At 42.1% G+C, this 20,201-nt stretch overlaps 1 protein-coding gene across 1 annotated transcript in view; it reads left to right on the plus strand.

Moving 5' to 3' along the window:
* The window catches only part of LOC310879189 (uncharacterized protein), a 131,276-nt gene that overhangs the window by 68,689 nt on the left and 42,386 nt on the right, over positions 1 to 20,201 (plus strand). Inside the window, exons 13-22 of the mRNA XM_083793650.1 lie at positions 3,135 to 3,188; positions 4,758 to 4,802; positions 10,648 to 10,701; positions 12,096 to 12,140; positions 14,456 to 14,509; positions 16,007 to 16,060; positions 18,849 to 18,902; positions 19,079 to 19,132; positions 19,271 to 19,324; positions 19,854 to 19,898. Of these exons, the coding sequence (XP_083649776.1) occupies positions 3,135 to 3,188; positions 4,758 to 4,802; positions 10,648 to 10,701; positions 12,096 to 12,140; positions 14,456 to 14,509; positions 16,007 to 16,060; positions 18,849 to 18,902; positions 19,079 to 19,132; positions 19,271 to 19,324; positions 19,854 to 19,898 (513 nt within the window). The remainder of the gene's footprint in view (positions 1 to 3,134; positions 3,189 to 4,757; positions 4,803 to 10,647; positions 10,702 to 12,095; positions 12,141 to 14,455; positions 14,510 to 16,006; positions 16,061 to 18,848; positions 18,903 to 19,078; positions 19,133 to 19,270; positions 19,325 to 19,853; positions 19,899 to 20,201) is intronic.

The raw sequence follows: 20,201 nt of genomic DNA on the forward strand, positions 1-20,201 counted from the left end.
TTCCAATACTTTTACTTCTACTCCACTACTGTACATCTCACAGGAATATATTAGCATTCAGTATATTCAGTATTTGAAAACTTTAGTTTTTAGTTACTTTTTTAGATTATTATTACGAAACATTAAGCACTTCAGCCCTGTATACATTTTGGCCATTTGAAAATAGCAGATCTACAAGCTCACAATGCGTCACGGTGCGACACATTGTGAGCTACCGCGACACATTGTGTGAGCTTGTAGATCTGCTATTTTCAAAAGATTTTTATGCATTTGAAAACTTGAAATGAGAAATTGCATAATGCATTATTTTCTACATAAGAGTATTTATACTTTGAATACTTTTCCACCACTGGTAGATGGACAGACTTCTGCGCTCATCCTGCAGCTCTGTTGCTTATTGGCTTTTCGGTAAATGAAATATTTATTGGTAAACACCTGAACACACGCAAACCCAGCGAAGGAATAGTTTATGTAGTTTATGTGGGAGTGCCACATCCTAGTGCACTAGGATGTAGGAGAACATTTTAGAATGTACGGTAGCTCTAGCAAATAGTAAACTAGTAATTGAAGAGGGGGTGGTCTCTCTCACTCTCACAGAACTAAATTATCATATCACGTCTTCCAATATGGCCAAAATGATGGTGTAAGCTCCTTTTTACCTCCACACTAGCTCACACCTCACACTCACAGTGGTAACAGCAGTATAGTGTGGTTGACCTCATAGAATTCGTGAGGTCTTTTTTTTCAAGCCCAGGGGCAGCTGATAGCTGCAGGCACCAGGGAAATCACCATACTTATCCCAGGACCTGTCTTCTGAAGACTCCTCCTTCCCTCTCGTCCTCCAGGACACAGAGAAGATGACAGACAAAGACAAACAAAGCTGCCTCCACAGCCAGACACTTCACAATATAAACACCTAAAACCTTATCAGCTTGAGACCCAAAATAATTCTGTGTTGTCTGATGAGACTGTTTTAGCTCTGTAGAGGCTGAACCATCTAGAAGAGGGTGTATGTGCATGTGTGCGCACGTCCTACCCAACACCAGGATCTAATATGTCTCAATGGAAGCGTATGAAGACCACCTCCATACGCAGATGTGCTAGTTATTTAGAGGGTGTGCGCGTGACATCATCATCATACCTGGAAGTTATGCGGGCATAAAACGACTTTCTGGCCTTGACAGCCCATACATCCATGCATTAAATGACGTTAACCCATTCTGACCTGAGATCAGATTCATACGAGGTTTCCACTGGACACACACTGATTTGATTAACCCATTCTGACCTGAGATCAGATTCTAAAAAATGTCAGTCGTTCTTTGATTTTTCAAAAATAGCAGACCTACAAGCTCGTAGCGCGCCACTCGGTGGCGCGCTATGAGCTTGTAGATCTGCTATTTTTCAATAGCTAAAGCATAACATGATGCCAACACCAAAATGGGTGCCCGGTCAGAATGGGTTAAACAACGTTAAACTCACTTTGCCACTCGATTTGCTACTCACTTCTTAATCCTCTATAGATTTAACATACTTATTGCTACAGATTGTTTAAAATGAAATGAAGGGAGAATAAAAAAATATTAAAATAAGCAGTCCTTATTACCTTTAGCACTATAACAAAAAAAACATCGCATGGATGCACCTGGGACGTATCCTCAGTGATGTATCCTGAGGTCAACGGGGTTTCGGGTCTCTCAACATCATACACTTGATGTGTAAAGTTATATTTCACACAGTGAAATGTGTGTAATTTATGTGCACAGCTGGGCCTAGTGTGTGTAGTATAAGTGTGAGATCTTGTGCCCAGTAAATGTTGAGAGATTTTCTGGCTTGCAGAATTGACAACTTGATAATTTATAAGAACTCTATTCACTTTTGTTGCTGTAAGGGTACGTGCGGTCACACCAACCTTTCTGTTTAGTTTAGTTTGTTTGTTTTTAGTTTTTTATGGAAATCCGCGAATTCCGGCGTTCCCATTGAAAAGCATTGGCAGAATCTTCTGCGTCATACTAAGGCAGAATCAAAGTTTGGTGTGACTATGGGATTTTTCTAAAATAGCAGACCTACAAGCTCATATCGCGCCACCGAGTGGCGCGATACGAGCTTGTAGGTCTGCTATTTTTGAAAAATCGAAGAGCGACTGACATTTTTCAGAATCTGATCTCAGGTCAGAATGGGTTCATCAGACCAGTGTGTGTCCGGCGGAAACCTTGTATGAATCTGATCTCAGGTCAGAATGGGATAAGAAGTATAAAGTAAGTAGCCTGCCTATCTCCTGTTTCGTGAGGGCGGCTTGATGTACAAGTACATCCCCCGCGGCATGACGCTAGACAGTGTAACTGGCCCACAATCCAACTGATTGGGGGCAAACAGGGAGACACCATAACCCCAAGGCCACTCCCTGAGTGTATTCACACAGTCATGTACACATGAAGTTAAACACAGTGGTGGGAAAAGTACTCAAATGCTTCACGTAAAAGTATAAAGTAAAAGTATAAATTCTGCAACAACGTAGATGTACTCCGTTACAAGTAGAAGTCCAGTATTCAAAATGTACTCAAGTAAAAGTATCGGCATCGAAATGTACTGAAAGTACTAAAAGTAAAAGTGAAATATTTAAAAAAATAGCTCACAATGCCTACAAGCTCACAATGCGTCGCATCGCTTTGTAGATCGGCTATATTACAAATGGCCAAAATGCATATATATATATAGGGCTGAAGTGGTTAATGTATGTTTTCTAATCAAAATGTAAATCTCCAAAGTAACTAGTAACTAGTGTTCAAATTGTCGTAGTAGTAAAACCTTTGGCTCTGAGATGTAGTGGAGTAGAAGTAAAAGTACAAACATTTGACATACTCAAGTAAAGTACAACATACCTAAAAAAAAAATGTACAGTACTTAAGTAAATGTACTTCCACCACTGGTTACATGAGAATGAAAGTGTTTTTAAGTGTCTCTCTGGGGCAGGTGTGTATGGGGGGGGGGGGGGGGGTCTAGCTGTCCCAGGACAGTGGGTGGGGGGGGGGTCTAGCTGTCCCAGGACAGTCTCTGGGGCAGGTGTGTATGTGGGGGGGGGGGGGTCTAGACAATGGGGAATTGGATATAAAAGCCACTATGTCTCTTTTCAGGGGTTTCCAGGTGACTTCGGGGAGAGAGGACCTCCTGGACCAGATGGGGACCCAGTATGTCACACACACACGCGCACGTGCGAGAGCACACACACACACACACACACACACACACACACACACACACACACACACGTACACGCACTCACACACACGTCACACATGCTCACAGATGTTTACAGGCTCGCAGAGATTTATGGAGTTTAACAATGACTGACACGATGGTGAATATTGATTGATGATGAATATTTGTTGTGCGTTTCCTGATGATCGATGATATGACGTTTATTTTTTATTTTTTATCGTACAATGCAATATACTCGTCTAATTAGTCCATTGAAGCTTAAGGCCCCAATGGGAGAAAACGAATGTGACTGTGCCCATTTACATCATCGCTCTTAGGAAATACGCTACGTTGGAAACTTGAAGCGATGCAGAATTTTGTGGGCCTTGGCGGTAATTTGTGGCATGCTTGGTAAACATGCTCCGGAGAAGAGAGACACTCCCCTGATGTTTTACACACTGGGAATTTCCTACACGGGCAATTCTACTGCTGGGAAACACATCTGTGAGTCAACTTGGTTCATAGTAAATCCTCAGTGTTTAATTGAACTCTGAGAGCGTACAGATGTAACCAAATGGACCCATAAGGGTCCAACATGGGGCCATTTAGTTACATTTGTACGCTCTTAAAGTTACAAATGGATGCTGAGGATTTTACTGTGTTGGCTCTGTTCTTCAGTTGTGTTTGAAGTTAGGTTTTTAAGACTGCCAGACCAGCTTTACTGCTGAAGTGTAATTGGCGTGGTGTTTCAAAACCTGCCGGATAAAGAGTAACGTTATTTGGCCATGCCTCAGGCCATTTACAATTGAAACCCTCGTGAAATTGGCCACACAAATATGCACGCACGCAAGTCTAAATACAAGGCCAACAGATTTGTTAGCCCATTGATGATCCTGTAAACTTAAATTAAAAGCTAAATTTCAATCCCAGCGTGTCATTATAAGGAACAGTTGAATGTTTTTTAAATGAAGCAACAGACATCAACAAGTGGACTCATCTACTCATCTAATCCAAACTATGCACACAGTAGCTTGCCTCTGCAAGGCAAGCTACTGTAATATACTGTAGTCTTTCTTGCTAGTCCAGAGTTCAGGTTCGTGCAAAATGTATCACACACACCACTGAAGAACACTGAGTATATGATTTAACAATTTTAGGTTTAATTTGAGACCGCTCCTGTTGCTGCTCTCTCTCTCTCTCTCTCTCTCTCTCTCTCTCTCCCTCTATTTGTCTCTCTCACTCTGACTCTCTCTCACAGACACATTTTATGTCTGCTGGTGGGCACACAGCAGGACAGTGGGCTCAAGTCCCCTCCCACCTGCACCACACACACACACACACACACACACACACACACACACACACACACACACACACACACACACACACACACACACACATGCGTGCATGCGCACGCACGCACACATGCACACACACACGCACACACAGCCCCCTCTTATAAGCTCGGATGAACACTGAACCACTCTTCTGTCCATGTTTGTTTAAAAAAGAGCCAATAACTCTAGAAAGTCCTTCCTCTCTTCATCTCTCTCTCCTAGGGTGAGCTCGGAGCCCCTGGTCCTAGCGGAGTTCTTGGACTTATTGTGAGTATAGGAGAGTTTCTGTATGCTGGCTGGTTGTTGTAACCCCTGTGCTGCTCCATGTTTTAAATGTAAAGCAATGGTTTTCAACCAGTGGTCCTTGAGGGGGTTCCAGGTGGTCCCCAGTTAAATGATAGAGTTGGTAACCAAATGGACCCTTATTAGATCTTTAACTATTCCGAGCATACATTTAAACTAAATGGACCCTTATGGGTCCATTTTTTTGTTTCATTTGACGGTCTCAAGAGTAAATTTTTGTTAAACATCTGCACAGTAGAAGAATTGTTATGTTGATCAACATTTGCATGCCTGTTATCTCTCCTATGGTACCAACGTCAATTACGACAACAAAATATTCCACGTTTTGGGTCTGAGAGGCTAAATCTCATCAAATGGTGGTCTGTGGCTCAAATGCCAAATTTATAAAGGACTTTGATATGAAAAGGGTTGAAAACCACTGTTTTAAAGCATCTCATTGTAATATACATTCAACCCAAACATTCACACACAGGGATCATTCAAGACAATTACTCACAAAATATTACTGCTTATTGCTTAACCTTCCTCCCGTCATCCCTATTTTGGACATTTTTGTCTTTAAAAGTTGCAACTGATTGTTGCAACTGTAGATTGGCTATTTTTGTCTTTGGACATTTTTGTCTTTAAAAGTTGCAACTGATTGTTGCAACTGTAGATTGGCTATTTTTCGAATAGCCGAAGTATAAAATATTGACTGGTTAAACTGGATAGGAAATTAACTCTGGCAACTAGCTATATTCTGATCAGCTTAAAGTCTAAATGGTAAATGCTTCTGCCGTGCTGCTAATCAAAGTCTCATGGCTTATTTCTACCCTGAAAATGTGAAAACTTTGCTGCAAAAGCAGAGGATGTGTTTTTCAACATGTCCGTCAGGGAGGATGAGGACATCCACTTCCTGCCTGCAGACCTAGAATCTGCTCAAGAAGTCCCTCCCACTTCATCACTTGACGGCGTTCTATAAATTATCTTTTAGCGAGCGTCAATCAACAGTGCTTAACGAGGAGATGGCGGGTGTCTTTCTAGAATGTCTCTCTAATTGCTCAGCCCAGCAACCGCATAATGGCATCTGATTATAACGTGTGGCTGTTTTCTCCCGTCACGTCCCATCTTTCCCCATCATCCCGGACCACTCCTTCCTCTATTCTCGGCCACCAGTGGTGGTGGCAGGCCTGTAATTGGGACCTGATTGCAGCTGTGCTCTCTCTCTGGGTTCCCTCCATGTCCACTGTCTCGGGACTCGGGATAGAGAACAACAACACTGAGCTGTATTCCAGGGATAAAGATATATGAGCTACTAGCTCCACCTCCTAGAGTCTGTGCACAGTTCAGTGGTCTGATGTGCTCTGTATGTCTTCAGTGACAGCCTGGCTACAGTGTCATACTGTCGTAGGCAGGCAGGCAGGCAGGCAAGCAGGCAGGCAGGCAGGCAGGCAGGCAGGCAGGCAGGCAGGCAGGCAAGCAAGCAGGCAGGCAGGCAGGCAGGCAGGCAGGCAGGCAGGCAGGCAAGCAGGCAGGCAGGCAAGCAGGCAGGCAGGCAAGCAGGCTGGCAGGCTGGCAGGTTGGCAGGCAGGCAGCAACAAGAATAACAACAGTTACTTCACACATTCTGCCCAATAAATAAATTCATCAAGACTCGTTGGTGTTAGATAGAGATGACTGTTGTTTGGTTTCCCAGTATTCTCTCATGTACTAACAACACTGTTCTAAAAGCGAACAGCCCATAGAGGTCGCCACTGGCACCACCTGAAGGTGGCGCTAGAAATCAGAGCATAGCGGTCATGTGAGTCACTTGAATAGTTTGATTTCGTTTTTTCAGGGAGCATGAACGCACTCAGCAAGTTTCCTAATGGTGGCACTACAGGAAGGGCCATGGGGTCAACTACATCCTCTCTGTTTTTAATCCACCACTTAAGCCCTATATACAGTACAACAATAACACATCTACAGGCTCACATGCAGAGCATGTAGCTCTGCTATTGTTGCTATCTCTGACATTTCGTTTTACAAATTAATTCATGTGTTTTGTTTTGAAAAGTTTTTTTTGTTTTGTTTTTGAAAACTTTAATCTATAATTACATAGCCATATACTGTAGGGCTGGCAGGTTGAAAGTGATTTAAAGCTAAAATGTCTTTTTTTTTTGCATTGACAGCATGTTCTAAAAATGCGCGAATTGTTGCATATTATATGCTTTTTCACTGAGCCTACTCCCTGTAATTCCTTCCCTTCCCTGCCACTCCGTGCCACGGCTGTCAGCGATGCCATGTGTTACTGCGAGCACTTAGGCATTCGATTCACGACAGATAATCTGTGCAACTGAATTGACTCCAGACACTTGGCTACCATAGCCATCTACTACTGTGTCCACTCCTTAGTATAAATATTCATTATTCTGGACTGTATCCGATATGACAGCTGCGTGGATGAAATGCAAACATGGACTGAGTGAGAGTTGCTGTTTCTGTGTATGTGTGTGCGTGCGTGCGTGGCGAGTGCTTTCTCACGTGCGCGTGTGCAAGCTTGCGCTCCGCATCATGTATGTGTGCATGCTTGCGCGCATGTGTGCATGCGTGTCTGTCTGTGTGAAAGCACTGAGCCCAGTGCAGTGTTGATTTTGACAGCAATTTTTTATTTTAGTTTTAGTCATAGTCCCTTGAATAGTTTTCATTTAGTTAGTTAGTCACATTTTAGTCACCTGGAATGGCTGGAATGTTTTAGTGTTATTCTAGTTTTAGTCGACTAAATATCATAAGATTTTAGTTGATTTAGTCGACTAAAATGTATTTTGGCGGGCCTTGATGCCATCGCAATGACTGATTTTACACTTGCTGAAAATAGCCAATCTACAAGCTTACTACACGTTGCAGCAACCAAGTGTAAAATTACTTAGACTGGATCTCCTGTCCACTAGTCCCTTCCTAACATTCTATTCTATTATTTTTATTTGATGACAAAATTGTCAATATATTTAGTCTTATAGTTTTAGTCATCATAGCTTAGTTTTCATTTAGTTTCCATTTAGTTCTCGTCAGTGAAAAAAGGTAGTCGATGAACATTTTTTGTCATGGTATTATTAAGCCGTCTGCGACCACCGTCTGCTATCGCACACCGGCGGCGTACGACGCGCGCTGACGCGCCGATAGAACCAGTTCTATTTTCCAGGCGGCGCCGCGCGGCAACGCGTAGCGCCGCGTCGGACGGAGCCGGTGTGTGTTGGGCTTTAGTCAACTATTAGTTTGTGCACACATGATTATATCTCAGAAAGATGTAGTTGTGTTTATCTCCTCTCTTGGCATCAGGGTGATATGTAGTGTTTATATCCTCTCCTGGCATCAGGGTGATATGTAGTGTTTATCTCCTCTCTTGGCATCAGGGTGATATGTAGTGTTTATCTCCTCTCCTGGCATCAGGGTGATATGTAGTGTTTATCTCCTCTCCTGGCATCAGGGTGATATGTAGTGTTTATCTCCTCTCTTGGCATCAGGGTGATATGTAGTGTTTATCTCCTCTCCTGGCATCAGGGTGATATGTAGTGTTTATCTCCTCTCCTGGCATCAGGGTGATATGTAGTGTTTATCTCCTCTCTTAGCATCAGGGTGATATGTAGTGTTTATCTCCTCTCTTGGCATCAGGGTGATATGTAGTGTTTATCTCCTCTCTTGGCATCAGGGTGATATGTAGTGTTTATCTCCTCTCTTGGCATCAGGGTGATATGTAGTGTTTATCTCCTCTCCTGGCATCAGGGTGATATGTAGTGTTTATCTCCTCTCTTGGCATCAGGGTGATATGTAGTGTTTATCTCCTCTCCTGGCATCAGGGTGATATGTAGTGTTTATCTCCTCTCTTGGCATCAGGGTGATATGTAGTGTTTATCTCCTCTCTTGGCATCAGGGTGATATGTAGTGTTTATCTCCTCTCCTGGCATCAGGGTGATATGTAGTGTTTATCTCCTCTCCTGGCATCAGGGTGATATGTAGTGTTTATCTCCTCTCCTGGCATCAGGGTGATATGTAGTGTTTATCTCCTCTCTTGGCATCAGGGTGATATGTAGTGTTTATCTCCTCTCTTGGCATTAGGGTGATATGTAGTGTTTATCTCCTCTCCTGGCATCAGGGTGATATGTAATGTTGTTTATCTTCTCTCTTGGCATCAGGGTGATATGTAATGTTGTTTATCTCCTCTCCTGGCATCAGGGTGATATGTAATGTTGTTTATATCCTCTCCTGGCATCAGGGTGATATGTAGTGTTTATCTCCTCTCTTGGCATCAGGGTGATATGTAGTGTTTATCTCCTCTCTTGGCATTAGGGTGATATGTAGTGTTTATCTCCTCTCCTGGCATCAGGGTGATATGTAATGTTGTTTATCTTCTCTCTTGGCATCAGGGTGATATGTAATGTTGTTTATCTTCTCTCTTGGCATCAGGGTGATATGTAATGTTGTTTATATCCTCTCCTGGCATCAGGGTGATATGTAGTGTTTATCTCCTCTCCTGGCATCAGGGTGATATGTAATGTTGTTTATCTCCTCTCCTGGCATCAGGGTGATATGTAGTGTTTATCTCCTCTCTTGGCATCAGGGTGATATGTAATGTTGTTTATCTTCTCTCTTGGCATCAGGGTGATATGTAGTGTTTATATCCTCTCCTGGCATCAGGGTGATATGTAGTGTTTATCTCCTCTCCTGGCATCAGGGTGATATGTAGTGTTTATCTCCTCTCCTGGCATCAGGGTGATATGTAGTGTTTATCTCCTCTCTTGGCATCAGGGTGATATGTAATGTTGTTTATCTCCTCTCCTGGCATCAGGGTGATATGTAATGTTGTTTATCTTCTCTCTTGGCATCAGGGTGATATGTAGTGTTTATCTCCTCTCTTGGCATCAGGGTGATATGTAATGTTGTTTATCTCCTCTCCTGGCATCAGGGTGATATGTAGTGTTTATCTCCTCTCCTGGCATCAGGGTGATATGTAGTGTTTATCTCCTCTCTTGGCATCAGGGTGATATGTAATGTTGTTTATCTCCTCTCCTGGCATCAGGGTGATATGTAATGTTGTTTATCTTCTCTCTTGGCATCAGGGTGATATGTAGTGTTTATCTCCTCTCCTGGCATCAGGGTGATATGTAGTGTTTATCTCCTCTCCTGGCATCAGGTTGATATGTAGTGTTTATCTCCTCTCTTGGCATCAGGGTGATATGTAATGTTGTTTATCTTCTCTCTTGGCATCAGGGTGATATGTAGTGTTTATCTCCTCTCCTGGCATCAGGGTGATATGTAGTGTTTATCTCCTCTCCTGGCATCAGGTTGATATGTAGTGTTTATCTCCTCTCTTGGCATCAGGGTGATATGTAATGTTGTTTATCTTCTCTCTTGGCATCAGGGTGATATGTAATGTTGTTTATCTTCTCTCTTGGCATCAGGGTGATATGTAATGTTGTTTATCTCCTCTCCTGGCATCAGGGTGATATGTAATGTTGTTTATCTCCTCTCCTGGCATCAGGGTGATATGTAATGTTGTTTATCTTCTCTCTTGGCATCAGGGTGATATGTAATGTTGTTTATCTTCTCTCTTGGCATCAGGGTGATATGTAATGTTGTTTATCTTCTCTCTTGGCATCAGGGTGATATGTAATGTTTTATCTTCTCTCTTGGCATCAGGGTGATATGTAGTGTTTATCTCCTCTCCTGGCATCAGGGTGATATGTAGTGTTTATCTCCTCTCCTGGCATCAGGGTGATATGTAATGTTGTTTATCTTCTCTCTTGGCATCAGGGTGATATGTAATGTTGTTTATCTTCTCTCTTGGCATCAGGGTGATATGGGACCTGCTGGAGAGATGGGACGTCCAGGACCCAATGGACTGAAGGTATAACACGCACACGTGCATGTCTGTCCGCACGCACACTGTCACCTACCATCACCTTGACTTGCATTATTCCAATGTACTGTAGTGGCAGTTTGCATGCTAATCAGTAATGTTCCAGGAACTTCATGTTCATGGCAGCATTATTTCTCTCCTTGGTCTGTTTATGTTATGCAGGAAGTGGGTGCTGATTACAAGTGTAATGCTTTATGGTGTCGTTCACTCACAGTTAACAGTTTTTGTATTGAGATGTGCTTGAAATGTACTGTAAACTGTTAATAAATGAATCAATCAATCCTAATGCGCATCAAATAACCGCATTCTAATCTGCAGAGAAAAAAAAATCCTTCCAATCGCATTTGATTTCGATTCAGTGCAGGTGGGAATGCAATCCGCAGCAAATAAAGGAAATTAAGCTAAACATAGTTGGAGACAGAGAAGGGATATTCATTTTACGCAACGCAAATATGTCCTGTTTAACCGTGGATAGACGTGGGCAAATAAGGAGACTGAAGCCCTCATTGAAATTTGAGGACGAGTACATTAATCAATTGCTTAAAGGGCCACTTCACCCCTTTTGCAACCAGATCTTATTTTAATGATGTTTGGGAGTCAAGAAACCCTTTCCTGGGGTTTTTATGTGGGCATTTTGTGTTTTTAGATATTTCAGTATTTCAAAGTGTCCATGGGCTCCATGATGTCATGGACACGGGGCTCACTTCCTTCCTGGACTACAATCCCCATAATGCTTTGGTCCACTGCTCCTCCTTGTGGATAGGGAGAGGGTTGTCTTACTGAGACAACATGTAGTCCAAGGACTGTCTAAAGAGGATGAGATGCGAAGACCGTACGGGCGACGCCATGTTGCTCAGTGGTGCTCCATGGTAGGAAAGAAACATGCGCAGTTGAGACCAGGAAGTTGGACATGACAAATCATAGATATGGCACAAATGACCCAGCAGATGGCGTGATGCCACTGAAAGGAGACATGCTTGTACATATCATGTCACGTCATTGCATTTTGCCTTTTATATTAACGTTTTAACAGCAAATGGATAAGTAAGTCCCAGCATGGATCATCACACAGACAGTAATGTTGGTCGGACATGACATTATGTACAAGCATCTCTCCTTTCATTGGCATCACGCCATCTGCTGGGCCATTTGTGCCATATCTATGGATTTGTCATGGATTACAGACGTACGACGTACACACACAGAGACCGCAGGTGCATTTATAGATGAATAGATAGATAGAGGAAATACTTCCGTGACCATGGGGAATGAGCGAGCGACGTCAGGACTTCGGTGCTACTATAGATTGTGCTTCAAGGTTATACCTTGCACCATGGCTCAGTCCCTTCCTAACTCATGTCTGTCTGTTTCTTTTCTCTCAGGGGGTACCCGGAAACCCAGGAGAACCAGGACTGAAAGGTGATAAGGTGATCTGAATATTCCCGTTATTGGCCTGTTTTTAAATAGCATGATGTGACTGATATCTGTGACTGCGGCCTGTAATACTGTACAGGCATACAGTACAACATGCTTGTATACTACACATACTGTACAGTACTAGCCTCGCATAGCGATGCTAATATCACTGCGTGGATGTTACTCTTGTCCCTCTCAGCATTAGATTTTATTCCCCCCACAAAGTTCCGCCCCATATTTGCATACTGGGCCCTGGTTGGTTATTGCCTGGTTTCCATGACGAATCTGGTTGGCCTGTCACCACTTCGGCCTGGGGCAATATGCATGGCAAAGGCAGATGAAGGCTGGCTACTGTACGTGAGGCTAGTACAGTACAACATGCTTGTATACTGTACACAATACATAGTACAGCATGCTTGCATACTGTACACATAGTACAACATGCTTGCATACTGTACACATACTGTAGTACAACATGCTTGCCTACTGTACATGGAGTACAACATGCACGTGTGTATATATACTGTACACACATAGTACAACATGCTTGCATAGAGCTTCGCACTCCAGCCCCCGTTCAGAACAACGAGGGCACCAGGCGCTTCAAAAAGTATTTATTTAAAGACATTTAAGCCTCGGACAAAGCCAACAGCCGACTTGACAAATCATGACAATAAACCAAATTCTTTTGGGCTGAACAAATATTTAGAAAGAAGAAAAATTATCTTTCTAATTATTTGTTCGGCCTATTGTCATCATTTGTCAACTCGGCTGTCGGCTTTGTCCTAGGTTTAAATGCCTTTTAATAAATGCTTTTTTAAATGAAAAATTAATGGGGAATTATTTTGTCGTTTTGAAAGGGGACGGGACTGCGACGCTCTTTACTGTACATAGAGTACAACATGCTTGTATATGTTACACACACAGTACAACATGCTTACTGTACATAGAGTACAACATGCTTGTATATGTTACACACAGTACAACATGCTTACTGTACATAGAGTACAACATGCTTGTATATGTTGCACACACAGTACGTACAACATGCTTACTGTACATAGAGTACAACATGCTTGTATAATGTTACACACACAGTACAACATGCTTACTGTACATAGAGTACAACATGCTTGTATAATGTTACACACAGTACAACATGCTTACTGTACATAGAGTACAACATGCTTGTATAATGTTACACACAGTACAACATGCTTACTGTACATAGAGTACAACATGCTTGTATAATGTTACACACAGTACAACATGCTTACTGTACATAGAGTACAACATGCTTGTATAATGTTACACACAGTACAACATGCTTACTTACATGCGGTACCGCATGCTGGAACCTTGTCCTCCATTATGGGCAAGTCACTCAGGAAGTTTAATAAGTTACCCTTTACTTATTACTCCTTTTAAGAAATATTAATATTAAAATACCACTAAAATGTTATATTCGTTCATTATAATGTACGTTTCAGATTGCAGCTTTTTAAACCATTCAGGAGGAGCTCATCTGTCGGACATGAGGCGTGTGCGTGTGTGTGTGCGTGTGTGTGTGTGTGCGTGTGTGTGTGTGCGCGCGGGTGTGACGCACATGCGTGTGACTGTGTGAGTGTGTTAATCACCATGAATCCGTTCCCTAAAGATAGAGCCATACCACATGAAGCCGCTGGCTCATGACTGTGTCCATGATTTGTGATGGCAGGCAGTGTAATGGATCAGATTATGTGTATGTTAATGGATGGGAAGCTGTAATGAATATTGAATGTTGAAGATGCTTAATGGGATGAGGATCCATGGGTCCAGAGTTCACTTTCTCTAATGGTTTTCCTTTTCTCCATTTCCCTTCTTCTTCCACCTTGTCTTCTGTCTGTCTGCTGTCCACCTTGTCTTCTGTCTGTCTGCTGTCCACCTTGTCTTCTGTCTGTCTGCTGTCCACCTTGTCTTCTGTCCATGTTCTGTCCGTCTTCTCTCTGTCTGCTGTCCACCTTGTCTTGTCTTCTGTCTGTCTGCTGTCCACCTTGTCTTCTGTCCATGTTCTGTCCGTCTTCTCTCTGTCTGCTGTCCACCTTGTCTTGTGTTCTGTCTGTCTGCTGTCCACCTTGTCTTCTGTCTGTCTGCTGTCCACCTTGTCTGCTGTCTGTCTGCTGTCCACCTTGTCTGCTGTCCATGTTCTGTCTATCTTCTGTCTGTCTTCTCTCTGTCTGCTGTCCACCTTGTCTTCTGTTCTGTCTGCCTGCTGTCCACCTTGTCTTCTGTCCATGTTCTGTGCTGTCCGTCTTCGATACATCCCCCCCCTCTCTAAACCAATCAGGGTGAACTTGGGATTCCTGGCCAGCAGGGGGAGATTGGATACCAAGGGGACAAGGTATCTATCTATCTATCTATCTATCTATCTATCTATCTATCTATCTATCTATCTATCTATCTATCTATCTATCTATCTATCTATCTATCTATCTATCTATCTATCTATCTATCTATCTATCTATCTATCTATCTATCTATCTATGTAATGGAAATTAATTAAAAAGATAAATGTTCTCCATAACTGCTGAAAAAGCAGCTGTCCGGGCATGAGGAATGCTGACATGACGAGTGGAAGAAGTTGCTAGTTGTACAGTACGTAGTATTGACTGCTTGGTGTAACATTGGACTATAAATGTACATTGTAAATGTCACACGACACCAGCTAGATTTGCAATGCTCTGGAAACCTCTTTTACTCTTAACTGTGAAATTAAATGTATGTTGATGATATAAGTATCCTTTTATTCTTTTATATGCGAGTTTACTACCTCTTCCACTGCTAACATTCCAAAATCGAATGAGCTAAATTTATATAACATTTCACATCGTGAGAATGCCAAATTGTAAGACAGGGACTGTTATTTTTTTCCTTCTCACATTATTTAAATATCTAGCATGTAAAATGATCTGTAATTCTGTTTTTAAAGCGGTGCCTCAACACACATGCATGGTCATAGACAATCATACTTTGAACACACATGCACGCACGCATGTGTGCGCATGCGCCCGCAGGCACAGGCGCACACACACACGCACGCACGCACGCACGCACGCACGCACGCACGCACGCACGCACGCACGCACGCACGCACGCACGCACGCACGCACACACACACACACACACACACACACACACACACACACACACACACACACCTCCCTCCACTGGTGTTCTTGCCCCCCACCAGCCCCCTACCCTCTGCAGCTACATTTTCGTTTTCTATGATTTTGGAAAATGTCTTAGCCAGATGTCTTTAGTCCAGGCTATGGAAAATTTTATGTAAAAGCTCCTTTCTCTGTACGTAAAAACGGAACCATTTTTCGTTTGTGTTTTGGAAGACAAAGTGGTCTCAGTAGACCTCAACACAGACACTAAACAGTCATGATCTGTGTCTAATGTTTTAGATCAGCCAGTGGGTTGGAGGTTGGGTTCATCCCAAAGCCTGTCTGAAGCTTTGTTTGTGTGCCAGTTATTATCGTTTTTGAAATATTCCTTAGTTTTGGTTTTGATTTTCGATTTTGAATTTGGTGTCTATTGTCAGTTTGCTTGTCCATAAGTAGTTTAGAATGGACTAGTTTATGTCGTTTTAGCATTTGTTTGTCAGGTATTGTGAGGAAAGCTGAAGCTGAAAAGAGTGAAAGAATGCATGACATCAGTGAATGAATGATGGTGGGAAAGGTTAAACAAAGATTATTTGACATGCAATTCTATTGTGTTTTTTTACTTTATTTTAGTTTCAGTTAACGCAATTCTTTGACCGTTTTACTTTTAGCTTTAGCTGTAGTCTTAGTTCTAGTTGTAATGACCGTGGTTGTACATGTTTTTTGATTGACAGGGCATCCAGGGGGGTCCTGGGTTACCAGGTGTCCGAGGAAAACCAGGACCACAGGTGAGCTTGCCATGATAATGTCATCTAGAACTGTGGTTCTCAACCCCCCCAGGGGGGTCCCCACATTATTTTGGAGGGGTCCCCAGATGAAAGAAATAATAGACAAATAGTAAAAATACCATTACAGTATCAAAAGTAATCAACAAACTATACCATATAAACCGGTCAAACATTGGCCAACTTGCCAAATAAAGAAAGAGGAAAACATTGTGAAAATAGCCAAACTGCAAGCTCACAACGCCTCTCAACGCAACAATATTTATCTGTGGAACCAAGTCAACTCCTACAATTCCAAATGCTTATCAGGGTGAGGGGTCCCCAGTTCAAATATGATTTTTTAGCAGGGGTCCCCAGTTCAAATATGATTATTTAGCAGGGGTCCCCAGTTCAAATATGATTATTTAGCAGGGGTCCCCAGTTCAAATATGATTATTTAGCAGGGGTCCCCAGTTCAAATATGATTATTTAGCAGGGGTCCCCAGTTCAAATATGATTATTTAGCAGGGGTCCCCAGTTCAAATATGATTATTTAGCAGGGGTCCCCAGTTCAAATATGATTATTTAGCAGGGGTCCCTAGTTCAAATATGATTATTTAGCAGGGGTCCCCAGTTCAAATATGATTATTTAGCAGGGGTCCCTAGTTCAAATATGATTATTTAGCAGGGGTCCCTAGTTCAAATATGATTATTTAGCAGGGGTCCCCAGTTCAAATATGATTATTTAGCAGGGGTCCCCAGTTCAAATATGATTATTTAGCAGGGGTCCCCAGTTCAAATATGATTATTTAGCAGGGGTCCCTAGTTCAAATATGATTATTTAGCAGGGGTCCCCAGTTCAAATATGATTATTTAGCAGGGGTCCCCAGTTCAAATATGATTATTTAGCAGGGGTCCCCAGTTCAAATATGATTATTTAGCAGGGGTCCCTAGTTCAAATAGGATTATTTAGCAGGGGTCCCCAGTTCAAATATGATTATTTAGCAGGGGTCCCCAGTTCAAATATAATTATTTAGCAGGGGTCCCTAGTTCAAATATGATTATTTAGCAGGGGTCCCCAGTTCAAATAGGATTATTTAGCAGGGGTCCCTAGTTCAAATATGATTATTTAGCAGGGGTCCCTAGTTCAAATATGATTATTTAGCAGGGGTCCCCAGTTCAAATATGATTATTTAGCAGGGGTCCCTAGTTCAAATATAATTATTTAGCAGGGGTCCCCAGTTCAAATATAATTATTTAGCAGGGGTCCCTAGTTCAAATATGATTATTTAGCAGGGGTCCCCAGTTCAAATATAATTATTTAGCAGGGGTCCCTAGTTCAAATATAATTATTTAGCAGGGGTCCCCAGTTCAAATATAATTATTTAGCAGGGGTCCCTAGTTCAAATATGATTATTTAGCAGGGGTCCCTAGTTCAAATATGATTATTTAGCAGGGGTCCCTAGTTCAAATATAATTATTTAGCAGGGGTCCCTAGTTCAAATATGATTATTTAGCAGGGGTCCCCAGTTCAAATAGGATTATTTAGCAGGGGTCCCCAGTTCAAATATGATTATTTAGCAGGGGTCCCCAGTTCAAATATAATTATTTAGCAGGGGTCCCTAGTTCAAATATGATTATTTAGCAGGGGTCCCCAGTTCAAATAGGATTATTTAGCAGGGGTCCCTAGTTCAAATATGATTATTTAGCAGGGGTCCCCAGTTCAAATATGATTATTTAGCAGGGGTCCCTAGTTCAAATATAATTATTTAGCAGGGGTCCCTAGTTCAAATATGATTATTTAGCAGGGGTCCCCAGTTCAAATATGATTATTTAGCAGGGGTCCCTAGTTCAAATATAATTATTTAGCAGGGGTCCCTAGTTCAAATATGATTATTTAGCAGGGGTCCCTAGTTCAAATATAATTATTTAGCAGGGGTCCCTAGTTCAAATATAATTATTTAGCAGGGGTCCCTAGTTCAAATATAATTATTTAGCAGGGGTCCCCAGTTCAAATATGATTATTTAGCAGGGGTCCCTAGTTCAAATATAATTATTTAGCAGGGGTCCCCAGTTCAAATATGATTATTTAGCAGGGGTCCCTAGTTCAAATATAATTATTTAGCAGGGGTCCCCAGTTCAAATATGATTATTTAGCAGGGGTCCCTAGTTCAAATATAATTATTTAGCAGGGGTCCCCAGTTCAAATATAATTATTTAGCAGGGGTCCCCAGTTCAAATATGATTCTTTTGGGGGTCACGTCCTGTAAAGGTTGTGAAGTACTGATCTAGAACTGTGGTTTTAGCTATTTTCACGACTTCTTCATTGTTATTTTTATTTGTGGAATTTCTTAGATTTGTTTCTTTGTTTTCAGATGTGTAAAATTATTATTTTTTAAATCAAGAAATCACACCCGTGTGAAGTGAGGGGCGCTCTTATCATCGTACATTTTCGTACATCATCTCATTCCGGCCAATCACAATTTGCGTACTCGCCTTAAAATTGGACTTGACTCTGATGACGTAAAATGTACACTATAACGTAAAATTCTCCATTCATTGTCAATGGGAATTTAATGTTTGTGTAGGACAAAGTTTGTGGACACACACTAAAAGCTGGGCATAGGAGGCCCTCCTATGCCCATTTTTTAAGAAAATAGGATTTTTACTCGAGTTGTGACCCATAAAAATTGGTCTGTGACCTACAAATGTGTAACGGTGTTCTAGAATCTTTCACCACTCTTTTCAGCAGATGACAACCTATGACTATAGGCGGCCATTTTCATGTCCTGCTTCCCTCTCTGTCTTTCAGGGCAAACTAGGAGAGATCGGACCGGCTGGCACGGCTGGCCCCACTGGCCCAGAGGCATGCATATATTTATACAATACATTTATACAAATAGATACAGTATATACAATAATGTGCCTGTATTGTATGTTGTGTCAATGGTAACTACACTGTAAAACCTTTGGTTTCCATTAATACTCCGGATTCTACTGTCTTCAAAACCTTAACGTCATATATTATCACACTCCTAACAGGGTTTCCCTGGCGACATGGGGCCACCGGGAGAGAATGGCCTCGAAGGACCAAAGGTGAGTGAAAAGCATTAAAAAATCAAACCATGGTGGTCGTGGGGTGGGTGGGCGGCGGTACGAGATGAAAGCAAACATTGTGTGTGCGTATTTATTGTTGAATGGTCAGTCTTTTGAGACATTCTCTTGCCACCTCAGGGAAAGCAAGGTGCCAGAGGTTTGCCCGGACCAAGGGGAATTCCTGGATTAGAGGTACGATTTACAGCATACATGGGCAACTGGCGGCCACACTCTCACCTTCACTTAATGCGGCCCGCAGGTTAATATCGGAATACCGATATATTATTGATTTCAGCTTAGATATTATTGATTTAGTATCTTAATGCCTAGTATTCAAATTGTATTGTTTACGTCCAATGTATTGTTTATTTAAGTTCAAGTACAACAAGTTCAAGTACAACTAAATGCATTTGAAATTGAATAAGAATTGACGCATTTTGAGCTTGTAGATCGGCTATTTTTGCTACTTTTGTGTGACATAGAATGACAAAGTTGGGCATTCATTTCTGAAAATTGTTAAAATGAAGTGGTTTCTGCCCAACATACAATGCGGCGCCCTGCAATGCGTTTGGAAATATAAAAATATAGCCCTCTCCATCATCAAAAGTTTCCCACCCCTGATTTACAGTACACATAACAACAACATCAACAAACTATTAGACAGGACATACGCGGACGAAATGATCAGTGATCATGACATTATTTCTCTCGATGTTTGCAGGGAGACGATGGTCCGCTCGGACCACCAGGGCTAACAGGACTTGAGGTGAGTGTTCAGTAAACAGGTTGTGGTGGAGGAGGAGAGCAGACAACAGGAGGTCTGCTTCTCCTTTCAGCTGAGCTCTTTGTCTAAGCAGCAGCTACCCCCCGCTGTGTGTGTGTGTGTGTGTGTGTGTGTGTGTGTGTGTGTGTGTGTGTGTGTGTGTGTGTGTGTGTGTGTGTGTGTGTGTGTTTTGCGTTTCTTGCGTGCATGCGTGCGTGACATCCTGACAACTGTCATACAGATGTATCTCTATCAAGGTATATGTACTGTATAGTTGTATACTGTACGAGTCGAGTGTCTAGAGGG

Source organism: Protomyctophum parallelum, assembly GCF_964188405.1.
Source record: "Protomyctophum parallelum genome assembly, chromosome: 21".
NCBI classification, from domain to species: Eukaryota; Metazoa; Chordata; class Actinopteri; order Myctophiformes; family Myctophidae; genus Protomyctophum; species Protomyctophum parallelum.